The sequence below is a fragment of the Clinocottus analis genome, unplaced genomic scaffold (genome assembly GCF_023055335.1).
Source record: "Clinocottus analis isolate CAN_PGR_092001 unplaced genomic scaffold, fCliAna1.0.p SCAF_4, whole genome shotgun sequence".
Lineage (NCBI taxonomy): Eukaryota > Metazoa > Chordata > Actinopteri > Perciformes > Cottidae > Clinocottus > Clinocottus analis.
This window is the reverse complement of record NW_027176153.1, coordinates 6,285,455-6,304,102: the sequence shown is the minus strand read 5'-3', so window position 1 is coordinate 6,304,102 and position 18,648 is coordinate 6,285,455. Positions and strand designations below refer to the sequence as shown.

At 42.9% G+C, this 18,648-nt stretch overlaps 1 protein-coding gene across 5 annotated transcripts in view; it reads left to right on the top strand.

The window, feature by feature from the left end:
• The window catches only part of plch2a (phospholipase C, eta 2a), a 126,187-nt gene extending 109,495 nt beyond the window's left edge, over positions 1-16,692 (top strand). For all 5 annotated transcript variants that reach the window (XM_068597011.1, XM_068597010.1, XM_068597009.1 and 2 more), the window contains 10 exons: positions 867-967; positions 1,218-1,306; positions 2,084-2,266; positions 3,038-3,145; positions 3,513-3,637; positions 3,820-3,904; positions 5,905-6,051; positions 6,697-6,776; positions 10,153-10,534; positions 13,996-16,692. In XM_068597011.1, coding sequence (XP_068453112.1) covers positions 867-967; positions 1,218-1,306; positions 2,084-2,266; positions 3,038-3,145; positions 3,513-3,637; positions 3,820-3,904; positions 5,905-6,051; positions 6,697-6,776; positions 10,153-10,534; positions 13,996-15,650 — 2,955 coding nt within the window. In that variant the 3' untranslated portion in view covers positions 15,651-16,692. The remainder of the gene's footprint in view (positions 1-866; positions 968-1,217; positions 1,307-2,083; positions 2,267-3,037; positions 3,146-3,512; positions 3,638-3,819; positions 3,905-5,904; positions 6,052-6,696; positions 6,777-10,152; positions 10,535-13,995) is intronic.
• The last annotated feature ends 1,956 nt before the right edge of the window (positions 16,693-18,648 follow it).

Sequence of the window (18,648 nt, the reverse complement as noted above, 5' to 3'; positions counted from 1 at the left end):
ACACTGATGGGAGGAGCCACCAAGCAAGGTACCATCAGTATAATCAACCATTCATACACATTTATACTCCGTAGGCGCAGCCACGGGAACAATTTAGGGTTAAGTGTCTTGCTCAAGGACACATCGACATGGGCTAGCGGAGCCGGGGATCGAACCACCGACCCTCTGATTGAAAGACGACCCTGCTCACCACTGAGCCACAGTCGCCCATGTTAGCGGTCCAAGATGTAAAATCACACGTGGCGGTTGGATCATGATGGCTCTCCCCATTAATGTGTTCATTTTCTAGACCTGACGCACAGATTTATCAAAATGAGGAGAAAAAAATATGCAACAATACATGTTGTCTTTTTTCATTATTGTCAACTGTTTATTGCTATATTTATTTTTGAAAGGTCTGACGACTACATTTTTGTGTGATGCTGACATATGGAATGATAAATCTGATACACTGTTTTTAAATACAATATGTTTGATATTTAGACAGATGGCTGTTTTTTCCCCGTGTAGTTTTTTTTTCTTCTTTAAATTGCTATTTCTAGCTGTTCTTGGGTGTTTCATCCCCCTGAGGTTCAGAAGGAACCACACCTGCCATCTGAGAGCTTGTCAGCCTATTGGTGTTCATGATGTATGGGTGTGTTTCCATTTTTCAAGTTTCTCACCTGCCAATCATCTGAATATCGTTAAATGTTTGTGTCATGAATCGCCTGCCATGCGATAAAAATATCAATATTTTTCACATCTTGGTCTGACTGTAAAGCATTTACAGAGCATTCAGTGCATTTTTTAAATTAAATTGTACCATTACAATCATCTCTCCATTATTCTGTGGTCACTCACTCGTTAAAACTTTCTATCCTCTGTAGAAAAAGACATCCAAGCTGAAGAAGACGTTGAGCTTTGAAGACACAGACACGGACCAAGAGAGTACAAGTAGCGCCTCCCGTGCCCCTTTGCACCACAACAAGTATGCTGTATACACACACACACACACACACCCCACAAGTGTGTCATCGTCTTCTACAGATGTAAATGATTACACACATCATATGAATACAATGGACAGATGTTGATACCTTCTGAACAACTCAGAATTAGAATGCAACAAAAATCAATTGTCATTTTAAAGTATGAATAAGTACTGTTCTACTCTATTATGTTATAGTAGGACAGAATGTGTTTACTCCTGTAACCCTTGACCGTTGTTGACCCATCAGAAAGAAGAAGACCATGAAGTTATCCAGAGCTCTGTCTGATCTGGTCAAATACACGCGCTCTGTGGGTCTCGATGACGTTGAGGCACAAGGTGAGCATTTCTGCTAACCTCATGCTGCCTGAATAAACATGTGGGTTAGCTGTGGAGGATGTTGTGTCCTTAACATTCATTTTGATTTAAATTGAACGTGAAATGAAAAAGGCCTTTCAGACCCTCCAGATTACACCACCGGTCAGGTTGTGCACTAAGTTATTAACCGCTCAAGTATTGTTTACAATTCAAGTTTGTCCTCAAAAGCTCAGAACACAGACATGAGGGCTATGTTTTGAATCTGCAGAGAGTTTTGAACATGAGCAGATGTTGCTGCAAAACATACAAGCTGTTTGAATCCAGAGGTTTAAAAAATCAAAGTAAAATATAAACCGAGTTGACTGACGAGGATTGTTAACTATCCTTACCCTTACTAGCCTTACTGGTCTTTTTCATTGAGCAGCTCCTGTCTCTTGTCTGTGCTCCTGCTGCCTTGCTTTCTGTTTCTGTAGCCAGTTTGCTGGCCAGCTTGACACTCGCTTATTAACGGTCTTTGACCAATCACATCTCACCTTTTTTCTCTCTCTCTCTCTCTCTCTCTCTCTCTCTCTCTCTGTATATATATCTATATAGATATATATCGATAGATAGATATCTATAGATAAATATCTATAGATAGATATCTATATATATATATATATGTGTGTGTGTGTTTATATGGGACATTTCAAAGTATATTAGGATAATAATACTTCTCTTTTATATTAGTCCATCAAAAACCATCTAATATTGTTGATAGAATCTGAATTCTGTGTTTGTTCTGTATTGCCCCGGCAGCCAGCTGCAGTTGGCAGGTGTCATCGCTCAGCGAGACTAAAGCCCACCAGGTGATGCAGCAGAAAGCGGCGTCCTTCATCCACTTCAACCAGCGGCAGCTCTCCCGCATCTACCCGTCTTCCTACCGCGTGGACTCCTCCAACTTCAACCCCCAGCCCTTCTGGAGCGCCGGCTGCCAGCTCGGTACGAGCTGCACCCAAGCTGATGTTTTTAATGCTGCTCATTCATTCTGATTTGTAAAGACTCATCCCTAGTTTTAAGCTGCAGTGTTTTTCCCCTCCCACAGCAGCTGCTTGTCAGCACATTAAAACTGGAGCGTGTTACTTTAATAGGAATAACATATTATCATATTGCTCAAACAAGCACGATATCATGACAGCAGTACATGAGAAGGGTAGTCTGTAAAAACAAAAAACGGCTTCCTGGGCCTCTTTTTATTGCTCCTGATGATATTTGAAAGACTGAACTGCACCTAAAAGAAAAACAGCCAATCAGAGCCAAGGAGACACAGCTGTCCATCACTGCTCGTTAACTTTAATCAAACTGTCAAGCACTGGAGCGCTGATGTTGTTTCTGCATTGCCCCTTTTACTCGTCGGATGTTTTCAGAGCTTAGTTTTGGTCATAAACTTTCTAATTTTACAGCTAAACAGTTTCTATATTATGTTTCTGAAAGCATCTGAGGCGTGGCTCGCAAGCTTCACCAGCAATGATTGGCAGCTTTGTTATACTCCGCGGCTCTGATTGGTCCTTTCTCCTTTCAATGGAACCTTCCAAATGGCGTTAAGAGCACTAAATGGAGGCAGAGGAACCAGATTGTTTCACAGATTGTCTGTCTCCGGATATAGCAAATATGACGGAGTTGTTTTTATGAAAGTGACTCACTGTGGCTTTAAAGTAATTGTCAGGCTGCTAAGACTAATGACAATAATGATGTGAACCGCTTTGATTTCAGTTGCACTCAACTACCAGTCAGAGGGCCGGGTCCTCCAGCTCAACAGAGCCAAATTCTACAGCAATGGCAACTGTGGCTACATCCTCAAGCCGGCCTGCATGTGTGACGGTCAGCATATGAAACACTTATCCATTCACATCGTTTCACTCAGTCATATGGGTTTGTTTTTAACATAGACTTCAGGATTACTTTAAGTTTGCAAAAGTTTATGCAGCTTTTTAAAGCCTCTGATCTATATTTTTCTGAATAGATTTGTCAGATGACTGGTTTGAATGTCAGTGATAGAGGAGTTATCAGGGGATCATTGTTGCATACTTTTTAACGAACAAAGTACACAGTCTCAGTCTACAGTTAGTTTGAACTAAACCACACAGCGTAGGTGTGATAGCAGCCGAAACATGATTACCATTGGCAGTGTTATTAGTTATTTACGAGTAAAGGATCACAAATAAGCAGTCCTTTCATCCCACTTCAGGTGCCTTTAACCCCAGCCTTGATGAGCCTCTGCCAGGTCAGATGAAGAAGCAGCTAGTGCTGAAGATCATCAGTGGACAGCAGCTGCCCAAACCCAAAGACTCTATGCTCGGAGACAGAGGAGAGGTAGGACTGTGTGTGTGCGAGTGAACGTGAACCGTTTGTATGTTCAATAAGACCTTGTCTGCTTGTCTTCTTTTTATGTTGTTTCTTGTGTTTATGGAGCTGAAGACAAATGTTCCCCCTGGTTGACAATAAAGATATGTTCTATGAAGCAATAACTCAACACTGTGATGTCTTTGTGTCAGATCATTGATCCCTTCGTGGAGGTGGAGGTCCTTGGCCTCCCAGTGGACTGCTGCAAGGAGCAGACAAGAGTGGTGGATGATAATGGTGAGTTGATGGAGAGGTGAATTACTCTGGTTCATCCATCCAGATGAACTTCAGATACTGTGTCATCAAGTCGGCCTGTTAAGATTAGCCCAAGTTCCAGTAAATAAATACCAATGCAGAGAAAATGCATCGTTTCATTCAGTTCTTATGTCCATGGCAAATAATCTGTTATCATTTCACATCAAGTTTTTAGTTGCCTGGTGTGCTTTAAGGCTGCTTGTATCATGCTTATTCACCACCACTGAAAGATTTGTCTGCTTCCTCATAACAAACGTCTGACCTTAATCAGGGTTTAAAATTAAGCTATTTATGTAACGAGACAGCTTGCCAAGTGAATGTTTTGGAATAAATGCTTTTTATGAAGAGGTATTAACAGGTTTGTTTCTTTTCCTCCTTGTACCCATATATTTTTCAGATATGGTATAATGTATTTTCTCACCAAACGTGCTCACTGCAAAAAACATTTTCAGAGATACAAAGGTCCACTAGTCAGTTGACATCCATGACGTAGAACTAAAAAATAATCAGTATTCATACAAAATATTGGAATTTAACTTATTTCACTTTGAAAAGGGAAAATTACATAGAAGACTACTAAATTGATGATAGCTTGAGCAAAATTTATACTTTGAGCATCTGCGAGGGTCCAAGTGTCACACATGTCAACATCACACTTCTCTCCCGTAGTAATCAATAGCATCAAGCCCCAATAAAAAGAAAAGGTCCTGTTTCATCTGATGATTCAGACGGCCAAGGGGAAGTTGCTGAGGAGGGGAGGAGTGGGCCATTTCCTGGATCCTGGAGCTCTCGGGCATTCTCAGGGCTCTCAGCAAGCAGGAATCTGAGTGGGTTTCTTGTAGTTAAAAATAGGTGTTTTTTTGCCATTAACAAACGTCCCTATGCTCAAACAACAAGAAACCACGTGGTTTGTATCTGACTTGAGATACCACAAAAACCCTCCATCCTGTATTTCTGACTTCTCTACAACAACATGCTTTTCCTTTTGAAATGTTCTGAAAGTTCTGCCAACAATATGTACTGTGCACAGAGGAACATTAGGAAAGTGTGTGTGTTTATGTCTTGTTGCAGCTGTTGCTGGGGCTGCTGTCTTATGAGATGTACAACTCCTCATTGGATTTGATATTAACTCATGTGGATAAAACATTCGGTTATGTTTTTCTATGGCCGTGACAACATGATTCTCTAAAACATTTTCCTTCCACAGTTACAGATGCAACAGAATATGGCAAGCCATTGAAACTTTAAATCACAGATGATCCTGTGAATCCTTTCAGATGTGAAAAGGGTTTTCTATTACCAAACCCTTTTCTGACCACAGCGGTCAGAGGTTAAACCAGCTTAAAACATTTAACCCAGGAGGGCAGTGAAACATTTCTTATCTGCCTGTAGTCAAGTCACTCTTTAAAACTGGAATTCTAGAGTAAAAAGACCCCAAGTCATTTCAGTAAATGTCTCAAGTGTATTGTGGATACTTGTGGTCCCTGACCACTCACTGGCTGTCAGTCCTGTTTTCTCTTCACTGAGACACACATGATGTCCTGGTGTTTTCACGAGGAGAGCTGCGGTTTGTTGTGTTTAGCCTTCAACATGTGACATTAATGTATGTATGCGCTGACTTGAGAAATGCAAAGGTTGAATTGGACCCTCTCTCTGTGTGTGGGTGTGAGCGCTGTCTGTATGGGTTGTGATCTATAATTGATGAGCTCAGCACGTGGAAACGTGCCCAGGCAGCAGTCTGCTCGCACACACACACACCCTGAATAATTGATGAGTGCTGAGCTTGCTCTCTGACTATCCTGGTCCGTCCGCTCTCTCTGTCCTCTGTCTCTATCCCTCTTTTACTCCCTCTCCATTTACCTGCCTAACTTCTCTCTTCTTCTATTGGTCGTACACTCGTCCTCCTGCTGCCTCTCATAATCTTCCTTTCTGTCTTTTCCCCTCCCCTCCCCATCCTGCCTCTTTTGGGGCGGTTCCTGTAGGGTTCAACCCGATGTGGGAGGAGACTCTGGTGTTCACGGTCCACATGCCGGAGCTCGCCCTGGTGCGCTTCCTTGTGTGGGATCATGACCCCATCGGCCAGGACTTCATCGGCCAGCGCACCATCGCCTTCAACAGCATGATTCCAGGTAAGACACAGTGAAGCACCTGCTTTGAGATGGAGGTGATGGCTGACCCCCCCCCCCCCCCCCCCCTCCCGCCGCCCCCTACCTCACCTCACCTGCCTGCTTTTTAAATGTTTCTCGTGTTGAGGGGTTGTAATTTCCATAGACATTGACATTCTATTCGTTGAAAGCAACAGAATGAACATGGTACGATGGAGGTTAAAAATCAGGTATGACAAATTGTTGACGGTGTTTTTAAAATGATTTATATGATGTAGCTTGATCCAACTTATTTATAGAAAAATGTTTTGGTGCAACAGCCTAGCTTAGCATATAGACTTGGTTGGGGACTTCATTGGGATGAATGTAAACGAATAACTGATTGTCATTCGCATATAGACTTCTGAATGAGTATCAAACCTTACAGATTTAAGATGACCTGGTATCGAAACGTGTTTGTTAGATACTACGAGAGTGTGTTATAGACTTCCAAAATAGTTCTGATAAATTGATCTGATAGACTTTGCTGGTAAGAAGCTTTAGTTGGACTCAGCTGCTAGAAGTTGAACATATACAAAGTTGTTTCTACTGCTGATTGGTACAGCAGGTGTCACATGTGCCCTGTTGCGTTTGACTCATGCGTGTGTGTGTGTGTGTGCATGTGTGTAGGTTATCGTCACGTGTACTTGGAAGGTATGGAGGAGGCTTCCATCTTTGTTCATGTAGCTGTGAATGACATCACTGGTAAGGTAGGTACTACTGAGGAAGGTCGCTGAAATCATGTGAAAAATGTGTTCTCTTTGCGTTCACTTTGTGTTCACATGAACATTTTTATAAGAAACTTCAAGTTGTTGTTGTTTTGTAGTTGTCATGTACTTCATAGTTAAAATGGCCAATTGTTTTACAATATTCAAATCAAAATACACATGGAAATTCATGACAGTAATATATTTTTGCTTGCAAAGAATGTTAGGACGTTAAGACAATTTCAGGAATGTTCATCAGTTGTATGCGTACTAGCATTAGCAAGGAGAGAAGATTTTCAAGCTCAATTCCCAACATGTTCTTGCTTTTCAAACACAACAGATTCCTTGTGTGTTTGTGGAGAAAAAATGATGTGTAAAGGCTGCCAGTAATTATTTTTGCAGTAAAGATGAAGTGGTTATGATGGCCTTACATTTGGACGGGATAAATGTTCCCCTGGTTTGGTTACATCTTTTTTATATTTCCAGCTGTCGTCCCACATGTAATCAATCTCAAGTCCCACCTCCCGATTACAAACAGCAGCATGTTCTATACGACTCTGACATCTCCTACAGCTGTCAATTTCAAAAAAGTGTATTTTGTATCCAGAGAAAGTGATGATTTTTCCAAATAATTCCTTATACTGCTTAGGGCTTTGTATTAATATTTAAATAGCTTTTTATAAAGTAAGACATAAGCCACACCAGTTATATGGTTTGATTGGGTTGTTTAAAAATGTATTTTTATTTCTGTTTCCCCTATGGCCAAACAATCCTATTAGTCCACTATACAATGAACCTTTTGTATCCAACTTTGTGTCAATAGTTTGGTTTGTCGCTTCATGTGCCTGTGCTCCAGAGAGAAATACATTTAGTTTAGAACTTGACCTGACCAGACCCCTGGGATGAACCAGAACACTTGCTGAGAATACATTTCTGCATATAAAATTACTCAGCAAAATAGAAATGGTGCAGCCACAGATGTATTATTTCTGTTTCAAAATGTTATTCTTGGGTCATTTATAATGCAGCCGTCGCTATCATCACACACGCTTTGGTTTTATTTCCCATTGACTCTATACTTTAGTCTCAGCCGTCTCCTCCAACCACATTGTAAATGGACGCTCTGTTGTTCACATTGTCCTGAACTTCCTTTCTCTCTCAGTTGTGATTTCTCTCTTGCCCCCCGCCCTTTCCCCCTTCCCTCCCATTTCTTATATCCCTCGTCCTCCCCCTTCTCTGATTTCCGCTCTCTTCCTGTGTCTGTTTGTGATTTCAGTGGACCCCTCTATTTCCAAACGCTCCATTTAGAAGCAGGACATTTTTAGGAGCTCTGAAGCTGCCACTCAAAACCCAGGTGTAGTGAGACCCAGTCGGCATCTTGCATGACCCACATGCCCCCCCACTCGCACCACCACACACACAGCCCCCTCTTGTCAGCTTACTGCAAGCATTAAAAACTATAAGGCCAACTCATGCCTCCATGAGTTATGACGGCTTGACCCGCCTGCATCTTCACTGACCCCCCCAAGTAGATCCAAAGTCATCAGCCTACACAGAGTTGAATAGAGGCAAGAGAGGTATGAGCCAGGAAATCTGCCTCTTTGTAATTCCCTGGTGTTTTTGCAGAGAGCATTATTTTTCTCTTAACTCAGGAGTTTTTTTTTCACTGTGCTGCACTGCAGGGGTATTATGTTCCAGTGCCTTTGAGGGCATTTATACATCTTGTTTGCTCCACCCTTGCTTTTTAACACCGAGTAGAAACATTCTTCTTAGCAGTGGTTTGTCAGATGACTGACTTCTGCGCTGTCCACGCTGTGGACTTGCCGAGCCAGGCATTAGTCACCTTGTTGCCTTGACTCAACCATGTAAGATTGTGGATTTGGATTGTAGCTGCAACCACAAGCTTTCAGTCTGGTTCGTTTGGATATTAAATCATTTTGTAATGTTGAGTATTAAACGTGTGTTGTATTTCATAGAGTCAAATTCTTCCAACATCCACTGTAGCTGGGATGTAGTGCTGTTCCACCCCTTTTGCATCTCAAGAATCGTGTCTCTCCATTAGGAGACCTGTCTATTAGTCAAACATGTAAATCCAGCCTTCAAATCCAGAATTGAACATCTTAACCTTTGGGGCGATAGCACTAAAAATTAGGTTGAAACATGTTTTGGAACCCCCATACTTCCAGTTTAACTAAAATAAACACTTCTGTTTTAAGTTGAAAGACTTAAAGACAATCCAGGGGCTCCCCAGGCAGCAGCACGTTATATATTGAGTTCCCTGTTAGTTCAATAATTGTCATGTTCAGTTCAGCCAATGTTTCAAATATTTTATTTATATGCTATTCCTTTAACGTTGATAGTGATTGAGTCAGCGTTTCACCACAGTTAGACTATTTGGATCTACTTTTTTCACATTGTTTGAAACTTTTAACAATAATAAAGGTTTTAGGTAACATAATATAATGCCTTGTCTCACTAAAGCTCCATTTGGTTTGACATTTCTTTTGGGTGGTCCAGTGACATTGTGCAATATTGTCTTGTCAATGTAAGTTTCACAATCATTGATGTCATTGTCTGTTTGTCCTCATCACTGTCATCAATTAGGCCCCAGTCTTTGTAATGTTTGAGCATTATCATGCAGCACCCAGAGGCACAACAAACATCCATGACGTGTTATTCATTCTTTAGGTCTGTGTCCTCTGAACATTAGACAGTTTGAAGACCAGCCTTAATAATGGTCATTTTTCAGTCTCTTTATTTTGGTTCGCAGCAATCTGGATTCTTCCTTTCATGTTAAAGCCACTATTTTCAGAAAGTCTGTGATTATAGCATCTTCAATATTCAGATTTTTTGAATGTTGAAAAACAAGCCTACATACTTTAAAATAATAACTGCATTATTAGAACTATTGTGGTTGAGATTGGGCAAGAGTTTTCTAAGGCCTCCAAACAGCAGTAGTTGTAGCCACTGTAGCTTTAATTTTGACAAGCATTTGTTTGTTTCACCAATGACGTACTACTGGGACTACATTTGTTGTCTACAGATATAGAAGTGCTCAAAGTGGTAGGGTTGCACTTTGAATCCCAGTGGACTTCAAAGAACACAGCTGCATGGATTACAGCTGAATGATCATGCAATTGACTGAGTGATCATTCACACGTGTTTTTACAGAGAATTTTTTGTGTGAATGGGTATTGATGGAATTTGTTTTTCGGCATGCTCACGATACAAAACTTGCCCATGTATAATTGCAATAATGCAGTGCGGACCAGCGCCACCTGCATTATTGCAACATGTTCATGTTTCTGTGACTTATTGATTTTGGTTTGGTACGATCCAATTTGTGTTTGACAGTGATGTTTTGATGTGTTTTTGTCAGGCCAGAGCAGTCACCGGCATAAAAGGGCTGTTTCACAGAAACCCAAAGCAGTCTTCCCTGGACAGCCATGCTGCTGCGCAGCACAGCCGTAAGCACCCGTTCGGTGCTCACCTTCTGCGCCGCACAGCCAGCGCACCCACCAAAGGCCAGCCCAAAATCAAGAAGGGCTTCCCAGAGATCGCCATCGACACCAAAGACTACAGCTCAGAGGGCGCCAGTGAAGAACGAGAGTCGGAGGATAGGGACAAGGCCTCTGCTGCCGCTTCTCACCAGCCCACACCACCACAAAACCGCAACAGGGAATCGCTGGCATCCCACCAAGCCAAGGGCCCCTGGGACTGTCCTGACACCAATGGGGCTTTTCACCCTGAGGAGGGTAAAGGTAAGAGCCCTCTTCTTGCTCGGCGAAGACCCGTAAGTGACCCTCTGAAACGAGCCAATCGGCTCCGCTTTCATGGCCCGCTGGATGCAAAGCCAGGGGTGTTCGCCCGTGTCGCACTTAGTAGCTCAGGCAGGGTGGGGATGTCTTCAAACTGTATCACGTGTGTCATCGGCTCCAAGGAGAGTCCAGAGGCAGAAAGAAGAAAGGGTCAGGTTAAGGAAAGTCAGGGATGTAAGGTCAAAATGGCCAATGAAGAAAGACAGGAGAGAAGTAACCTTCCCTCTTCGCCCAAGAGAGCAGATCAGCCAGAGCCTGTGACCAAGCCCCAACAGCTTGCCACCCAGAACGAGTCACAACCGTCACCTGCCCTTCCGAACTCATGCACAAAGGCCCAGTCTCAGTACTCGCCCAAAGCAATCCTCCAACCTATCCCCTTCCCAAGAGCCAAAGCCAGACAAACTCTGGGAGTCCAGCACATCCGACTACGGCCCATTGCATCACAGAGTAGAGCCCGATCCTGCAGCGTTCCCCGAAGATGCTCCCCCAACAATGTAACACTGGCGCAGAGCCTCACCCCAGACTGCAGGACCAGCCTTCGATGGCAACAGGCAACTCCGCCCAACTACGGCACTGTCTGTGGTCCGACATTGGCCACATTCCCAAATGGTAATGAGAATGAAGGTCTCTCGCTCAGTGACGGCAGCAGCTGTGATAGCTTTAGCAGTCTAAACAGCTTGGAGTTGTCTCCTGTGCTGCCTCCACGTTCTGTCCTCGACAGCCGCAAGAGGGCTGTAGGCACCCTGCAGCGTGAGATGAACGCCCTGTTTGCCCAGAAAATGGAAGAGTTGCGCCATAAGTCTCCAATGTTCTTCGCCGGTAAGATGTTTGTGAGCCAGCATTAGTAGTTAACCCCGTAGCTGCTGCATAGTGGCTGTAGAGGGCCTTTTATGTCCAGTAGACTTCCAGTTCACCTCGTACATGCCAAGACTATACGTGTTTAGTAGTAAGATGCTGTCAGAATTACCCTTCTGTGTGCCTATAAGAAGCCATCCCATGTGTCCCTGATAGTTTGAGGAACAATTTATACACCCAGTTATTTCTTTTCATTGTTAATGTTTCATTCTTTGACCTCAACCTCATCACTGATCCATATTTCCAAATGTTTTTTTCTATGACTAAATTACTGTTACTGTGGTACGATGCACATGCTTCCCAGATGAGAGAAGTGGTGAGTTTTTAACCTTAAATAAATACAAGTAGTTTACGGCTTCTTTAACCTAATTAAGTTACAGATTGTTTCATACGGGCTGTTTAATTCAGTACAATAATGAGGCATAACTATAGCTACAGTCTGGTCCTCGGCTATGTTAGTTATAAAGGTTCTCTGTAACCTCCTCATTGGTTTGCACCACAGGCTGTAAAGATGTAGATGTAGCCACTGTGACATCACCCATTGGCAAATTTTTGCAACTAGAAGTCATACGAAAAGATGACTTACAATCAAATGCTCAACAAGACATGTATAGGTGACCACAATGCTACAATTTACTTTCATGAACTTATAAAAGCTGAAACTAATATGTTGTGTCTTCATAATGAGAAGCTGAATGAATACTGTTCAACATATTCTAACAATCTAAAGTATCATGAATTCTCGAATTAAATGGACAGTGTTGACCAACAACATCTGGCTGAGCACCGGTATTCACAAGGCACTGACATCTGTGCTGCATCCAGGGAAAGTCCCCCCTCTTCCTCACTCACTTCAAATATATCAGTGGAGTCCAGTTCTTTCCAAACACCAGCTGCACTACTTGAACCTAACCAACCAATCAGCCTCTCTCCATTCATCATGTGAAGGCCATCAGTGTTTTACCTTCACAATTAATCTTGTGAAACCAAGTGCGTTTAGGGAATTTCCGTTTTCTGGCCTTTTTACGGTATGCTGACATCTGTTATTCATATAAGGCTGCCAGATGTACATGTTAGTAAATCATGTGATAAATAATCTTAGCACTTTTACCTCTTGATTCTGTTCATTTTAAAACAAATACTATTTTTCCTCATGTCGATTTGGAAGGTTGATTTGTGATAACATCTTGTTTGCTTTATCTGTCCTGTAAGATGTTTCCTTGCCTCCCATCCTCCTCTTCTTTCCAGTTTTGCTAAACTCCTTCTTTCCTCTCTGTCCCTTTTGCACGCTCTCTCTGTTACTAGTGCAGAATTGAGGGGATGACCAGAGCCAGGTAAACCGCTGATTGCATGCAGCCTTTTAAAAACATCCTGTGCATCCTCCACTTCACCCGTTAGTTTCTGTCTCACCAGCCTGCTTCCTGTCACGATGCACATTCTTCTCTTTTTGTCCACGTTCTTGAAAAATGGCAAAACTCAAAATGACAAGTGCGTGAGGAGTGAAAGCACCAAGCCGGTTTGTCTGGTCACATCATTAAATAGGGGTGTGGGTCTAGACTGGGACCTTCACAAAATCCATCGCTTTTCACTGTGTTGTGGCTTGTGTCTCAGGGTTTATCTGGTTTATTTCATTAAAGGCGAATTATACATTTCCGAAAACAGTCAGCTGTAAACATTCATTACAGTTAACAAACCTTCTTCCTGAAGGTTAAAGTTTTTTGGTGCATTTTAAATATTCAGCAAGTTTTATTAAGATCTAAATGTCTTTTACAAGGGACATGAGACCACGTTGCACACATTACTATGTGACAACGCAGTCATACAATGCTGTGAAAATGAGATACAAGTTGTAATAAAGTGTAATTACGATTAAATGTTTGGGCCAGAAATACATGGACCTAAAGAATAGTAGATCAACTAAATCACTTCAAGTTAGGTCCTCATACATCTTTTCCAAAAGTGTCTCACGTTCGAGCCATGTCAAGGACGACTGACTCTAGTTGTTGAGGAAGACCATGAGATGTGTTTGTAAAAGCTCAGAAAAAGGCCGGTAATTGGACTTTTTTTCCAGTATATTTAGCTTAGTTTTAAAAACTGGAAGTGGAAGCATCAAAAGAATACCAAATTGTGTGTGTAAGTGATTTATAATATTTAGGCTGTACAAACCTAGTAAATGTAGCCCTTCACAGTATTTTAACTAATAAAAATTCGCCATTCTCGATCATCAGGTTTTGCTTAACAATATGTCAATGCAATGTGTCAAACCCACAACCTGACACTGTCAATACCTTCGGTTTTATAGTAGCGGGAGCTCCACAAGTAGCAGTAGCCTTTAACATCAAACTTAGCTCACCACGGAACAACAAATTGTATTACACCTCTTGTGAATTGGTCACTTCTAGCAGATATTACCTTAATAATAGCCGAATCAGTGGTTTATATCATCCTACTTTTTGACCACATAGTTATCAATGTTTACAACCAGAATGCTTTTAGGGACCACCAAGGATATCGCCAGTGAGACATTTCCTTTGTCTGTATTTCCACAGATTCCAGAGTGCAGAGGCCAGCTCCTCTTCCACTGAACTCTGACGCCGCCAGAAACCCTTGTGTCATCCGTTCTGTCTCCACCCCAGAAGGCTGTCTGTCTTCACGTCACTCCTCATCATCACCACTGCACTCTCCATTCACAGCAATAAATACAGACTCCTTATTGGCCGTTCCTTCAAACTGGGCGGTGCACAGTCCAATCAAGGTGAGCGGAAGCCCTAAGAAACAACCTGCCCTTTCCAGAACCGCGTCTCCCCCTTCGACAAGCCCTGCTGACAAAACCGCTCCAGCACAGTGCGGTCAAGACCTCCAGCCCAACGGAGGAACCGAGTCATTCATGGAGCACATGAATAACCAGAGGGAAAACCAAGAAACTCTGACAGAAAAGAAAACTGATACAGCAAAGGTAAAGTCTGACCACAGACTGGAGACTCCTGCTGCAGCAGGGCCCCCGAGAGCTCCTGCAGTTCCTGGTGCTACGACAGTCCAGGCCACCAGAGCTCTGTTTAACAATCAGCCATCACACGTTCCAGTAAGGAGAATAAAAAGTGAGGGCCATGTTAAGGTGGCTATAGCCTCAGCCGGGCATGACCAGTCAACAGTGCCAGAGGTCTGCACGGACGCTACCGTAAACGATCGCCTGTGGAGCAAGCTGGAGCCGGACAGCCACAGAGACAGCATGTCTTCCTCCTCCAGCATCTCGTCCAGTGACACCATCATCGACCTGTCCCTGCCCAACCTGGCCAGGAAGAGCTTCACCACCCTGCCCACAGCTGAAAGCAGCTGCGATCCTCACTGGGTCACGTGCCGTCGTTCAGCACTGGTCTCCTACGATGCCGTCCGAGTCAGCAAGAGCAAGTCAAACCCCAATCTTCAGCAAGGAGACTGCCCCAAGGATGAGCTTAAACCCCGCCCCCTGCAGCCTTCCCAGGAAGCGTCCATGGACTCACCCAGCAGACTGACTCAAAGAAGGCACACCTGGAGTCGGCTCTACATGGAGGGGCTCAAGCAGTCATCCACTAGCAGGCCGTCTTCCGCGCCCACAACGCCGCCGGCTACCACCTCCATGTCCAAAAGCCTTGGGGACCTGACCTCCGATGACATTTCCTGTAACTTTGACAGTAAGTACCACAGCATCAGCCGCAGCTTCATTGTTAGGCCAGCCAGGGACCAGCTCCGCAGGGGTGGCTTGCAGAAGTCTCGGCCAGCCAGCGACCTCACAGAGCAGCTACGGAGGCTGACTGATGTGAAGCCACTGACCGCCAGCGACTTTGCCTCGGAGAACAGGCCTGAAGAGTCTCAGGAGGAGTTTGTCGATGAGAACCTGGTGCGAAGGACCTCCTCGAGGAGCCAGAGCAGAGTGCGCTACATTGCAAACAGAGCGAAGAAGGCCCAGGAGAGGCAGAGGCTTCAGGGCCTGGCCCAGGGCAGAAGTGCAAGCTTCAGCCTTACTGGTATCCTTGTCAGCGAAAGCGGTGCCAGCCCCATTGAGGAGCGGGGGAACCCCGAAGGCGCGTGTTGCGTGGCCCAGAGTCCCTGCTCCAGCCTGGACCTGCTGAGTCAGCTCACACCCCTTGGAACCACCTCCCCTAGACAGTCCCAGCCCCCCTCAGACCCAGAAAACAGTGAAGTCTTTTTCATGCTCAAACTCTAAAGAACTGGCTGATTTGGAACAGAGTGTGAGAGACACAGCTAGAAACGTGTTTGGAATACGCTCCGGTTTTCTCAACTAGAATTATTTACTCTTTTTAATTTTTTTATGTTGCATATCTTGCAGAATTTCTCAGATTATTTCCGCATCTCGCAGAAAACTGATCTTCATTGAAGTAATGATCCATGAACAATCACTTCTTCAGCTTGAGGGTGTGCAAGATCCATTTTTGAATCCGTGCCGTTGTCGACGAGAAGCAACAACTGCAGCTCTGCCATCTGTTTGCACCAAATGTTAGAGAATTGACAGAATGTATTTAGTGAAAGATACCAGGAGTTTTTATATAGCTGTGTATGTTGACTACTTTTATTTTATTTTTTACATAAGCACATGGTAGCAATGGGTCTACTTGAACTGTAATGGTTTTAACTGAGCTGACAAATAGATACTTCATGTCAAGGCGTTATTGTCAGTTATTGTCAGCCCATTGGCCACTAGCAATATTTAGAAAATGCTGGCATGGTATCATATTGACGTTTGTTTGACAGTTGCTAGAAGCTGAGGCTTGTCTCCTGTCTTTGCTGAAAAAAGGAATTATTATTACAATGCAGGATAAGATGTCTTAATTTTGAGTATTCTTTGTGTAGTGGCTACAAAGTAAATTTACCAATCTGCCAACATTTTGCTAACCTACCCAGTTTGTGGCATGTCACTGAGATCATGTACTTCAAAGCAGTGGTAGACTACTCATACCAAGTTTAGCCCTTTTTAGTTGGCTGCATGTCTTTAATGCACTGTAATGTTTATCCTGAGGATGTGTTTTTATTTCATTTTACAAAGACCTTTTTTATATGAAGATTTGTTAATATCCCAAACTTCTTTTTTCGGATTCCCCGATGGCGGCGCTGCGCTCCTATTGGTCCGCGGTACTAATACAAGATGAGAATGATCTGTATCAAAGCACGTTTATCTGTCGACCTGCTGTATCGTTTGCACTGCCGTGCCAGTTGTTTGTGCGAAATGTTAGGGACAATGTGTAATTATGACCTGAATAAATCTCAAATGAATATTACTGAAGGCTTCTCCACTCATTTGGTTTCTTTACACTGAGTCTACCAACAGCTGTCTCAGTTCAGACATGAAAACGAGTTGTTAGCGAGTCAGTGGGACTGAGCCTCATGCGAGCTGACATTTGGCAGGGTCCACTTGCTGCTCTAATTTGGACTCCGCTTGGGTCTGTGTTTACCAGCCATCACCTCTCTGAACCTCTCTGGCAAAAAGAAAGAAAGAAAACAGCCCCCCTGCAGGAAGGGAGTGTTCCAGAACAAAGACTGCAGGCTGCACAAGAGACAACAAACTCAACCGGTTTTTAATGGAGAAAAAATATTGTCAATGCCACCCATGATCCAATTTTTGGAATACCAACCTATTTACATAAACTATCTTAGACCCTAGAATGTGGTATGTTGAATAAAACCCACATTTGAGAAGAAAAAAGTGCACCTTGTGGGACACTAACTATCCAGTGAAATCTAATATAAGGATAACAGAAATGATTCATATATTTCTTAGTAAGCTCATAAAAATGCCCTTGTAACTCTTTAAGCCCTGGCTACTTTCTCAGGACACTGCTTTGCCACTGGAAGTTTTGTCCATTTTCTAGTCTTCAAAAAAAGTTGATTGTCAGACGCAGCCATGCCCTCTACACACTCATTAGAGCGCCGCGTATTCTGCTCCAGCCAGTACACAAACACAAAAGACAGCTTCATTAGGATTCCAAGAAAGCTGCGCAAAGCCACATTTATCTAGACAATTTGGCACAGCTTGGCCTCTCAACTGAAAACCTCCGAGCCCCGGCTGAGAGGCCTGAGAGAAAGTGTTTGGTCTGATGATGTCACTTGTTTTTGAGTCTTTTTTGCAAATAAATCAATTTAGTTTGTGAGCTCATACTAAAAACAGTATTTTAATTTTCAACAACACTTATTTAGATAATGTGTTTAGTGATCAGTAAATCATGTGTTTTATGAGTTTGACAGGTTGGAGGAGCCCAAAGCGTAGACCAATGGGTGATGTGACGTGAAGCATCGCCTGCTTCATGGTTGAGTTGACTCTAAATGAGCATAATTTACTCAATGAACATCATGCTGTATTGAAGACTTGAAACTAGATATTGAGACATAAACTTGTGTTTACAATGTTTACTGAGGGAATAACTCATGAGAGAAGTAGAGTAAGTTTCTCATAGACTTGTATACAACCAGAGTAAAAAAAGGTTTTAAGACTTCATTCTGCAGAACTGAATATTGTCTCCTGGTCCTAACAGTAACTAATGACTCGCCAGAGACAGACATCATAATGTTTACAAGTTGCCCGTCCCGTCAATTCTAAACCGTATCTCAGTAACACCTGGAGGGACTTTATTAATGATTTGCACAAACATCCACCAGAACTCAAGGATATATCGATTATGATTTGGAGGTCAAAGGTCATTGTGACTTAACGAAACAAGATTTTGTCCTTAACTCAAGAATCTATATGCTAATCATGACAATTTCACACAAATATCTAAAAAGATAAAACGGCATTTTGAACGGATATGGATATAAGCTGAAACTCTGGTAGGCAGAGACATAGAACCATAAGGCACTGATACTTGTATTCTTTAAATTGACCCTACAGAACTCAAGCTCTATAGACGCTGACAACAAGCTGTTTTATGTTTTATTCCCAGTAACATCAGATGTTCTCACAGTTACTGTATTAAAGGAGGGGTTAAGTAGTCCCTCAGGTTTAGATATGTGCTTGGAATTTGAATGCCATTGTAATGTCCACATCAAATAAAGTCAAGTCAAGACTCTCTGGGACCTGAAGTCATCATCAACCGTAATTACGCATCACCCTAGGACGAGGCTAAAAACTGACCCACACAACATCTAGAAGGACTGAAAGAATTAACTCCTTTTATTTTACTTCTTACGGTCAGCAAGAATGTAAGAATAAA